The sequence below is a fragment of the Crassostrea angulata genome, chromosome 10 (genome assembly GCF_025612915.1).
Source record: "Crassostrea angulata isolate pt1a10 chromosome 10, ASM2561291v2, whole genome shotgun sequence".
In the NCBI taxonomy this organism is placed as follows: Eukaryota; Metazoa; Mollusca; class Bivalvia; order Ostreida; family Ostreidae; genus Magallana; species Magallana angulata.
The window spans coordinates 54,191,244-54,203,414 of NC_069120.1; the positions used below are offsets into that span (position 1 = coordinate 54,191,244).

The following is a 12,171-nucleotide window of genomic DNA, read 5'->3' on the forward strand; positions in this document are numbered from 1 at the left end:
CCCCGTACAGTATCTCTATAGATGAGTTATAAGTCCCTATACAGTATATCTATAGATGAGTTAAAAGTCCCCGTACAGTATCTCTGTAGATGAGTTATAAGTCCCCGTACAGTATCTCTATAGATGAGTTATAAGTCCCCGTACAGTATCTCTATAGATGAGTTATAAGTCCATATACAGTATCTCTTCAGGTGAGTTAAAAGTCTATAGTATCTCTATAGGTGAGTTGTAAGTCCACAGTATCTCTATAAATGAGTTATAAGTCCATAGTATCTCTATAGATGAGTTAAAATTCTACAGTATCTCTACACGTGAGTAACATTAAGTCCCCAGTATCTCTATTGGTGAGTTAACAAGTCCAAAATTTAAGCCACCTTTAACTGTCTCACCCTAGTGCCTTGTAGACTTGTACTTTAAGGGAGTATTCCTAACCCTGATACCTTTACCTACTCCACAGGATCTGCTTCTGTAGTCATGGCTGTCCACATATCATTATGTTTCTTTTCATTGACCATTGAAGTGATATAATGAGCATTGATATTATCTTCTTTTTATATCATATTTGTTCGCTGTGTGATACCCTGCTGTTATTGTACCTCCCCAGGATGCTGGTCAGGCTGTTAGGTACGTCAGGAGTCCGAGCCAACATGATCACGGTGTTCATCGATGGATTCTTCCAGGTCTGTACATCCCTAAAAGTTGTTGTTACAATAGACTACATAACACACACAGTTACACTATGTTTACTGACAAGCTTGTGGTAATTAAATTGTGTGTGTAATTTTCCTGTGTCAGGAGCCCCTGGAGGTGACCAGACTGCTCGGGTTGAGAGGGATACAGCACACACCCCAGGGGAAGAAGAACGCCAGGGTCAGCCAGCACTACAAGGCCAGCCTCACTGCCACCTTTGACCTTCACCCAGTAAGTCCTTGACTTTCTATTCTCTACTTTCTACGAATGGTCTTTAGAAATATGTACATTTATACTGTAGATAAAATTTTTGTATCAAGGAAAAACTATTTTGTCAAACGATATCATCAGTGATTGTGTGTAAGATGGTTTGGGGGTCACAGCCGCAATACGTAGGTACTCTTTGGATACCCCAGCTTCTTCCCTAATTGTTGACTCCTTTGTGTCAACATTCATGTCAACAGAAGATGGTTATATAAATTATTTAACTTGTTTATCAATCGTGTAAAATAAGTTTAGTTTAAATGCAAATCATGTAATTTCAAATTTTCTCCCCAGGAGGCTTTGTATACCATTGTCATTGAGGAAGATCTAGATGTGTCACCAGACTTTTTCAAGTAGGTCAATTATGTCTGCTATGAACTGTAAAGCCATTTATATTTATTTCAGAGGAACAAAGAAAAGTAAAACTCTGTCTTTAAATGTTGATGCTATACTCATGTAAATGTCATCAAATTTACAAATGGAATTCATCCCTCCAAAAACTACTAGTGTTCTGCTTGTTTCAGTTACTTCAGTCAGACCCTGCACCTGATGGAGAAGGACAGCAGTTTGTACTGTATCTCTGCTTGGAACGACCAGGTAAATAAAACCGAACACATTCCAACATCAGTTTATGCTGTATGACCAGATCAGTCTATGCTGTATGACCAGGTGAGTAAAACCTAACACATTCCAACATCAGTCTATTCTGTATGACCAGGTAAATAAACTGAACACATCCCAACATCAGTTTATGCTGTATGACCAGGTGAGTAAAACCTAACACATCCCAACATCAGTTTATGCTGTATGACCAGGTAAGTAGAACCATTTTAACAAGGCCTTGGACTTTCCGTAGGACGTAGCTATCATTTCTTGCGTCAAAACATGTTAAATATGACGCTGGATTCAAGTGAAGTATGCCCCGATTGGGTAGTCTTAGCTCAAAAGCCAGACAAATCGTGTTGATTTCAATTAGCTTTCACTGAGTGGGCAACAATGAAATAGACAGGCATACGTCACATTGCTGTTTGACACAACTACCCAAAGTCCAAGCTCCTGTTATAATGGTTCTAAAACCGAACACATCCCAACATCAGTTTATGCTGTATGACCAAGTTAGTAAACCGAATGCATTCCAACATCAGTTTATGGTGGTTGAGCAGGTAAGTAAACCGAATACATCCCAACATCAGTCCTAGCTGTATCTTTGCTTGGAATAACCACGTGAGAAAACTGGATCAAATGATACATGTAATTAAACGGTTGTTATTGGAATCCAATTTCTTATTAAAAATTGAATTGTTTTGATAAAAAATTACTACCCTATTATGTATATTTATAAAGGTCACATCATTGTTGGTAATGTTGACCTTGTTTGTTTTGGTTAACAAGAGAGTCCAACTCAAGTAAAGACTGTCAGCATAACATTTTTCAACTCAAAAAAGTATTAGCCTCATTCTGTGCTTCAATCCCACTCCACTTCTTTAAAGACACGAACCTTGGCTGAAGGTCAAATTGTTGTATGCTTAAGTCAACTTTTTGTTAAGATATGGCCTGGTTCCTTGCTTAAGGTCAATTTTTTGTGAAGATTTGGCCTGGTTCCTTGCTTAAGGTCAATTGTTGTTAAGATTTGGCCTGGTTCCATGCTTAAGGTCAAATGTTTGTTAAGATTTGACCGGGTTCCTTGCTTAAGGTCAGATTTTTGTTGAGATTTGGCCTGGTTCCTTGCTTAAGGTCAAAGTTTTGTTAAGATTTGGCCTGGTTCCTTGTTTTAGGGTTACTCCCACTCGTGTAAGGACTCACGTAAGCTGTACCGGGTGGAGACCATGCCGGGGCTGGGCTGGCTGCTGAAGAAGAAACTCTTCAAGGACGAACTGGAGAAACAGTGGCCCTCTTCTGACAAAGTAAGGAAAAACTGATTTTTAACAGACAAATTTCTTTCATAAGTTTAAACCCTTACCCAACCAAAAATATGCTAAAAACTTTTTTTTACTTAGTTTCATTTTCCTTTATTAAAACTAAAATACTGTTTGATATTTCACAATGATATGATGTCAGTCTTGATGTAGTTTTACTTCCTTTACCTTGTAATTAGTCACCTGATGACTTACCTTTAATTAACACCTGTGTGTTTCTGTGATTGACAGCAGTGGGACTGGGACATGTGGATGCGTCTCCCCACGGTCAGGAAGAACCGGGAGTGTATCATTCCGGACGTCTCCCGCACCTATCACTTTGGATCTAAAGGACTCAACATGAATCCGTACTTCCAAGAAGTCTTTTTCAAAAAACACTCAATTGTTAACGAATCTAACGTCGCTCTGAAGGACCTAGACAGGTAAAACTGAACTTCTTCCTTTGTAATTTATAAACTCCTCCATGAATTGATATATTAGAATTTTCTTATGTAAGACTTAATATTTACATTTTTCAGTGTGTTTGTCTTTGATGACACTACAAATCAATTTTATATTGTAGAGTCCAATAAATTCAAATGACGTATTGTTGGGGCGCAAGCGGGGTTTTTATGATTAAAAGAAATAAAAATCACATAAATATGCCAATACTTTAATATTTAATCATACAATCGCTGAAAGTTATATACCAATATACGTACATGTAATAAGGACTCATTTTTTTAATATTATGAGGTGATAATTATCTCCTCATAATACTTAAACAAGAGGCCCATGGGCCACATCGCTCACCTGAGGAACAATAGGTATGATAAAATCAGCTCAATGGAGTCATAATACAAACTATCTAGACAATGTACAATAATACATGTAGATCCTGTATAAATAGATTCATTTTCCCCTGGATATTCTTATGTTTATAATCATTAGTCCCTTTTCTAACAGGATGATTTTATAGTCATATCATATGTTGGGTATTGCAGTTCTCAAAAAGATCCCTTACAATAGTTTATATATAGGATATAAACGTACATCAAACTCTGAGCCAAAGTCTTAACAATTATAAAGAATCATCTGGCTGATTAGTTTCTGAGAAGATTTAAGATTTACCCTATATATTCCTTTGTTAAACTTTGACCCCCCCCCCATTGTGGCCCCACCCTACCCCTGGGGATCATTATTTTCACAACTTTGAATCTACACTACCTGAGGATGCTTTTACACAAGTTTCAGCTTTCCTTGCTGATTAGTTTCTGAGAAGATTTTTAAAGATTTACTCTGTTTATTCCTATGTAAAACATCGACCTCCCATTGTGGCCCAAACCTACCCCCAGGGGTCATGATTTTCACAAATTTGAATCTACACTACCTGAGGATGCTTCCACACAAGTTTCAGTTTTCCTGGCTGGTTTTTGAGAAGAAGATTTTTAAAGATTTACTCTATATAATCATATGTTAAACTTCGACCCCCCATTGTGGCCCCAACCTACCCCCAGGGGTTATTATTTTCTCAACTTTGAATCTACACTACCTGAGGATGCTTCCACACAAGTCTCAGCTTTCCTTGCCGATTAGTTTCTGAGAAGAAGATTTTTAAAGATTTACTTTTTATATTCATATGTTAAACTTCGACCCCCCATTGTGGCCCCACCTTACCCCCGGGGGTCATGATTTTCACAACTTTGAATCTACACTACCTGAGGATGCTTCCACACAAGTTTCAGCTTTCCTGGCCGATTAGTTTCTGAGAAGATTTTTAAAGATTTACTCTATATATTCATTTGTTAAACTTCGTCTCCCCATTGTGGAATCCGGGATGGTTCGCACCTATTCTGTTTCGCGCTGAGATGATTCGCACCTCGATGTTTCGCACCTGCCTCGGAGCGAAACATCTCACTGTATTAAGATATTTTTCTCGTTTTATTATTGCTCTGAAGTTAATTATAATCTATATAAGAATTGAAATAAGTTTAAAAAAACATTAAAACGGTGTTTGCATTTAATATAATATGCGCCACTAGTATAACGTTTTTTTGTCCTGTTTTCGCGGTGGGGTTTTTTATGAGGCCTTTGAAGCCATTGCGTTATTATATAGGTTCAGAACAAGAGGTATTAATTGTGTTGTGATAACAATTATAGCATGACTTTCTCTTGAGATTTACCTGTTTTTTATGAAAAATTAGGGGTGTTATTGCAGGTAATTATGTACTACAGATCTAAAGGTGGGGATAATTTAATTACATCACTTTTCTGCTTTAAACTTTAAATTGCCGCCTCTGCATCCATTCAACTACCATTTTTGTACTTCTTTTGAATAAAAGTAATGTTTGATACATATGTAATTTCCATTCCCATATATTTATAATATAATAATTTCGTCATTGGAGAATGACATACAAATTACTGAAAAATACACACGAAAATAACACACATATAGTTCTATATACAGAATCATTACTCCTTATATAAGAAATAATCTGAGATAAATATTCAGAGACACACTAATTGTACATCTTGTACATAGTGGTAAAAAAAGATATTCATAAATTATCTTTTAAAACAACTTGCAAACGATTTTTTTGGTGTGTTCTCCGATTTTTTCAATTAAAGCATTATTGATGTGCCTGCACGTGGCACAGATTGATTCAATTCAATAACGGATTAATGTTATGATTAGTAATGCAGTTATACCGGTAACATTTTTTTTATAGTTGCTTTCTAGTATTGTTCACCAGAGAATGTTAAAAAATTGTCATTAAAGATTTAATTGCCAAATTTAGAGGGTGTTGTCTAAGCTTTTGGTAATTGATAATTCTTAATGACTTAATTGTTTGTGCAATTAATTATATGAATTAATTATTGTGTTATTTCAGAGAATAATTAGTATGGTCTTCGAATAGTTACCGGTATTACTGCATTACTAATGATAACATTAAATTTTTATTTCATAAATATTTTGGAATATTAACTTAACATTTACATGTATATGTTTCATAAATTATTTATTATTGAGAATGTATTCGATGTGAAACATTGCGGTGCGAACCATCTCAGCGCGAAACAGAATAGGTGCGAACCATCTCAGCGCGAAACATGTATAGGTGCGAAACATCCCGTACCCCTCGCGGCCCCACCCTCAGGTGAGCTAAAAAGGTTAAGTTTACAATTCAATAAGTTGGTTTCTAGAAGAACAGACTTTGAAAATTTTCGTAATAAATATTGACACATTTTTTACTTTTTTAATCTTTAGCTTTTAAGATCTGTATAAAAACATAGAATTGTGAGCACATCTCTGTATCTTGCTTATAATTCGAAGCTTAACACTCAAATATGGTTAGTAAATATAAATTGTAGGGTAACAATTAAACACAAGAAACATGCACTACATGTATAACAAATAAAGAACACAATTTATTTTTTCGAAATGAATCATATATATACATGTATATACCTACATATTTCCGTCAGCGATATCAAACTCTATTTAAACTGAATAAACTCGAGAAAATGCCGAGCATCTCAACAAAACCTATTGCATTAATCTACCATTACGCAAAAGATAATGCCGAATTACCGATAGAATGAATTGTATTTCAGTACCCCTACATCAGATTTTGCTTAATTTGCGCAGGTAAACAGTTAACTGTTTGATTTACCGAAGTCTCTGTTTGATTTGATACGTAAAAATCACGAAATACAGACGATAGTTCCCAGGTTACAAAGCATAAATAATGAAAACGAAACGAAAATCAGAACAAGCGAACACCAACGTCATGTGTGAAAACTGTCAACGCATTGAAATATTCAGACTTAATTTACTTCACAAAATCGGCACCAGTATATTTTGCATGTTTCAAAAATTTCCCTTCATACGCGAACGGTTGCATAGCAAGCAAATTCATCATAGTCAGGTCGACCCTTTTTCGTTTAATGTCATGGCTGCTTTAAACAAAGAACCTCGTTTTAGAAGTATGGACTACGAGTCTTGGTAAAATGGGTATGCAAACCCGGGCCGTGGCAAAATAAAAGCCGGGGCAGATCGGCAATCGTCAATTCCAAATACGCATTATTTTGCAGCAATATTTACACCGAATACAAATATACTGGTCCATCAAATATCTCGAAATTTTAATGAGATTGGCAGATTAATACCTGCCAATCTTTTGTTTTGCTCAGGCCAAGCCTTGCCTACCCATTTTACCGTATGCCGAGCCCGAAGCTATTAAACTGATTGAAACACGTCTATTTTCGTAATAACTCAGATTTGAAACAGAATTAGCACTTAATTTTTGCAATTTATATTTTCCTTCCCATAAGGATAATTTATGCTAAACTACGTTGAATTTAACTCGGTAGTTCTTGAGAAGAAGATTTTTAAAAATGCACCCCCTTTTTCTACAGTTTCAAGGTTTTCTCCGCTTTGAATACAGGTCGGACTTTTATTTCTGCAATTTATATTCGCCCTATCATAAGGATGCTTTGTGCCAAATTTGGTTGAAATTGGATAAGCGGTTTTAGAGAAGAAGTTCAAAATGTAAAAAGTTTACAGACGGACAGACGGACAGACAGACGGACGGACAGACTGACGACGGACAAAATGTGATCAGAATAGCTTACTTGAGCTTTCAGCTCAGGTGAGCTAAAAATGATTCCTTACTGTAGATTCTAAATTAAACGCGAGGAAATAATAGGCCTATCCACGTAAAATCGCGAGAAGCATCCTTCGCAGATTTAAAAATCTCGCCATTATTTTCTGAGAGTTGAAAACTATAAGAAATAAGGAGAGCACTTCCATGTTCACGATTTTATATTCTCGCATTTTGATACAAACCAGCAGGATCGCAGAATTAAGTACTCGTGTAAATATAAGGAATTTACAGTATTCCTTTAGTAAAATCAATACCTTTGTAAGTTTTTATATATAAGTCACCTGTGTTTGTTTTTATTTTTGGTCATAAATTTACATCTGTCTTTATACATGTAGATTCATAAATTTTCATTTTTAAAGCTAAAACTTGTATGTGTTTTAATGTACATACATGTGTAATTACAAATGTCAGATGAACAAATGCATGAATAACTCATTTGTATAATTATCTTGATGCAAATTTGAATATAAAAATGTAATCTGAATATTTTCCAGGATGACAGCTGACAAATACGAAGTGATGATAAATGAGATCCTGAAGTCAGGGGTAGTTGTGGACCACAGCAAGGACCCGTGTGATAGCGGGCTGGTCCCCGACTACAAGGTATATATGGTACATTATATATATAACTACAGTACATATAGTATATTATATATAACTCTAGTACATTGTATATATAACTATAGTACATTTAGTACATTATATATAACTATAGTACATTTAGTACATTTTATATAACTATAATACATTTAGTACATTATATATATAACTATATTACATTTAGTACATTATATATATAACTATAGTTCATAAAGTACAATACATATAACTATAGGTACATGTACTATAGATATAACTATAGTACATGTACATGATCACAGCAAGGACCCGTGTGATAGCGGGCCTGTCCCTAACAACAAGGTATATACATGAAGTAAACATATACATTACTCTAGTTCCTGTCCATGAGTACGAGTGCAGTACGTTGTATTTTGTCTATTGTTCATTTAAAGGACTTTTTATAGTTGAATATTAATTCTGAACTATTTACTTTCTAAAATTAAAAGTTCTTATAGTATAAATCAACAGGAACTGAGGCTGTGATGCTTAGATAACAGTCATACAATTAGACAGTTAGTCTGTGATGCTCATCAACAACCTCTATATCCCACCAAAATAAATGCCGGTGGACAGTTCTTCTGTTTTAGTTTTCTAAAGACTTGTTATTCATTTTAAAACATATTTATATTTTGTCTAGGATACTGTACATGTCATGTACATACAGATGCAACATCCCACAGATTTTACCACCTGGAAACAACTCGCCAAGGTGAGAGAGAGAGAGAGAGAGAGAGATAGAGAGAGAGAGAGAGAGAGAGCGAGAGAGAGAGAGAGAGAGAGATTTGTGGAATTTTTATTATACATGGTTGCCTGATATTCATGAATTTATAGGGACACCTGCCTGGGAATTTTAATCATTAACAAATTATAAGACCTTATCTTTGTTTCCATTATTAAAAAATGGAAATCCACAAATTTGTTTAATTTATTTTTAAGCATTAATTCAAAATATTATAGATTTAGATATACCGGTACATTGAATAAAGAATGAGTACTATAACTTTATTATGTTACGTACATACATATATATATATGTAAGATCAATTAAATTATACAAATTGTTAAGAATTCTCTAACAGTGTTATCCTGTGTGATCACTCATTTAAACTACAGGAATTTCCTGTTTCTGTGTTTTAGTGCTACCATTTGTGGGATCTAGATGTGCGAGGATTTCACAAGGTATGACTTCTTACTCTAAGTAGATGCAGATGAAGTTATTTATTGTATTATATATTACTTTTATGACTTTTGAAGCAACAATCAATCCATATAAGAATGAGAATATAAGTTTTGTGTTTGCTGATTTCAGAGTATGTGGAGACTCTACCTGAATGGAACACCTGTAATACTAGTGGGGGTACCTGCCTCCCCCTACCAGTAAGTCTCTCTCTCTCTCTCTCTCTCTCTCTCTCTCTCTCTCTCATTACCCTTGATCTGGTTTATAAGGTTTTAAGCAGTTTAAATATGGTTCGTGTTATTTAGTCATGTCTTTTTATCCTACTCTGCAGATTTATTTCGTTGCTTCCTTAAATAACTGAAAATATTTTCTTTCCATCAATTATTAAGCAAAGGCCAATCAATTTTTATCTAGTCTTTGACCTACATTTGTTTATTTATTTACACAGCTCGCATAAACCAGACAGTGTGAAGCCATTTGTACTGGAGGAACCATTAAAGAAAGCCAAGGCACAGTATGACCCCTGACCCCAGTAAAGGGCTGCCCCCTGCCCGCAATACATCCCCAGTGTAGATTTGGCTCTTTGTAAACTTAGGTATTTGACTCGGCTTTTCCTCCTCTTGGACCAGGAACTAGACACAATTTACAATAAACAGGGTAACAGGAGGGAAGCCTGTAAGGAACTGTTGTGTGCAATATTATCATCTTGTTGGAGTTAACAACATCTTTATTGTTATGATTAACCAATGTTTTAAGTACACTGGTGTGTATTGTTAGCTTTAAGATGTGGATATACTGCACACGTGTCAAGAATCTATAATAATACTCTTGAGTTTTTGATAAGTACATGTTATTATTATTTTTGATACATGTACAACGTAGCTGTACCGTAGCAGAAATAGTCTCCTTCTGATTGTCCTTTATCCCTGGGTGATTTACATGTAAAAGACAAAAGTTGTACTGAATGTATATTTTCCTGTACAACTGCAATGAAAAACTAATTCCAGGAATAAGGTCCAAGTAAAAGATTTATAAGCTGTACGCAGCGTTTGATGGTGCAAAATTTTCTTTTTATTCTGTTTGTTTTTTTTCATCTAATCAATGAAGAATATTTTTAATGCCAATGTTTTTCCTAATGACCAACCGTTAATATATCTTGTTCCGATTAGAGTCAATGTTCACAGCCTACCAGCTGTAGGGACACTTGTTATCTTAACATCTCCTAACGAACCTAGCATTTACAGTAACCTGCTTTTTCATTGTGTGGTATGTTTAATACCCTGCTCAAAGTTTGAATGGTGATATCTAGTGATGAAAAACAGGCCTCTAAGCTTTCAGCTGATATTCTAGTAATACATGTACACTAAAAAAAATTCATTACATTATTATAAATTGTTTACTTAAAACTGCAATATTCTAGTACTGAATGAACAAAAAACCGTTCTGTGTTCAAGGAACATCATATCAATGATTTCTTATGAGAGATTATTGTAATGTATATGAATGTATATTTATATATCAAATGCCAAATTCCAAAAAAACAAAGGACATTTAAACAATCTTAAGATATGCCATATTCTTTTCAGATGATTTTCATTTGTTGACAGACATTTAAACATTCCTTGATGTTGTTTTAAGCATTTGTGATATGTTTTCAGACTTTCACATCAACATAATCTGTGTCTGTTAGGGTCAATCTAAGGTCATTGTATGAAGGTCACATGTCCTTCTACAATATTTACATCTCTCCAGAACTAAGTCTATTTTACTCTTATTACGGTATGTTTTTTGTGTTGTAAATTGTTGTTTTATACAATCAAAAAATAGGATTGAAACAAAGCTGTTGAAACTTTTGTTGAAAATATATGTTTTATTAAATTTACCAAGTTAACATTGCACAAACATATATGTTTTGAAATGTGACAGTTGTCCACTGTGATATTCTCTGTTAACAGAATGTTCACTATTTAATACCTTTGTTAGTGTTACCATGGCGATTTTCATTCGACCAGTAATAAGGGCCAACTTTCCAATTTTCTATGCAAAAAACTTAGTGTATATTTAGGACTGATTTGTATTGAAGTAGTTTGCAAAAAAGGGCAAAAATAACCCTGTTTACAGTATTTCAAAAAGGTAATGAAAGTTAGATATAGATGAGTAAAGTAAGGATATACTGGTAATTAAAATTTCTCTAATTTTGTTAATTAAATTAAATGCCTAACATGAATTTTAATTCACCATCCTCTTTTGTTAGAGTTCTGGGCATTCAAAAGGAAAATTATACTGTATTTTTGATGAATGCTCTAGTCGATTAATTTTAGTATACTCATTAATGCTCGGCATCGGCACTGCTTTTACGTCTTTTACACCTGCTTGTTTGTGCTTCATTTGAACTGCTATTGAAACAGGTTGTGATTCAATATTTCTATGCAATTGTTTTTTTTTTATGGCTATTATTTTTTTTAACGAAGTTGATATACAAGTAAATATACTTTCACTGTTGTATATGTCTTTGGCTTTTTTATTTAAAGATTTACATGTACTTATATTTTTGATCATTTTTTTCTCTAAAGAAAAATGGTGTACTTCAGAAGCTATGCTATGTACACTGATGATAATTTAGTTTAGTCTTACTCTATATTGTCTTTTTTCATCTACTGATATTGTTATTATTGATGTTCTACCTGTTTCGACCCTTACAAACCTGATATTATGGGGATCATGTCAATTACATTTAAAAATTAAGTTCGGAGGTTAATTATCTACCATGTTTTGAAGTTTAACTGCAGTGACTCAACTTTTGTTACACACTGTGGATTAATTTGTTTTAATTACTGCAGTTTTTAGATGTTGT

The 12,171-nt window shown here is 34.3% G+C and overlaps 1 protein-coding gene across 1 annotated transcript; it reads left to right on the plus strand.

Annotated features, from left to right (window-relative positions):
* The first annotated feature begins 605 nt into the window (after positions 1-605).
* On the plus strand, positions 606-9,844 carry LOC128166052 (protein O-linked-mannose beta-1,2-N-acetylglucosaminyltransferase 1-like). The gene is made up of 13 exons (XM_052830957.1): positions 606-680; positions 796-921; positions 1,249-1,307; positions 1,479-1,551; positions 1,655-1,720; positions 2,052-2,117; positions 2,730-2,858; positions 3,102-3,292; positions 8,014-8,122; positions 8,778-8,849; positions 9,278-9,319; positions 9,450-9,517; positions 9,766-9,844. Exons 1-13 carry the CDS (start codon positions 606-608, stop codon positions 9,842-9,844), a joined length of 1,155 nt encoding a protein of 384 aa, XP_052686917.1.
* The last annotated feature ends 2,327 nt before the right edge of the window (positions 9,845-12,171 follow it).

Coding starts and splice junctions, on each gene's coding strand:
- LOC128166052 (XM_052830957.1), top strand. CDS start 606: ATGCTGGTCAGGCTGTTAGGTACGTCAGGAGTCCGAGCCAACATGATC. Junction 2,118..2,729: donor AGTTTATGGTGGTTGAGCAG/GTAAGTAAACCG, acceptor TCCTTGTTTTAG/GGTTACTCCCACTCGTGTAA. Junction 2,859..3,101: donor AGTGGCCCTCTTCTGACAAA/GTAAGGAAAAAC, acceptor TGTGATTGACAG/CAGTGGGACTGGGACATGTG.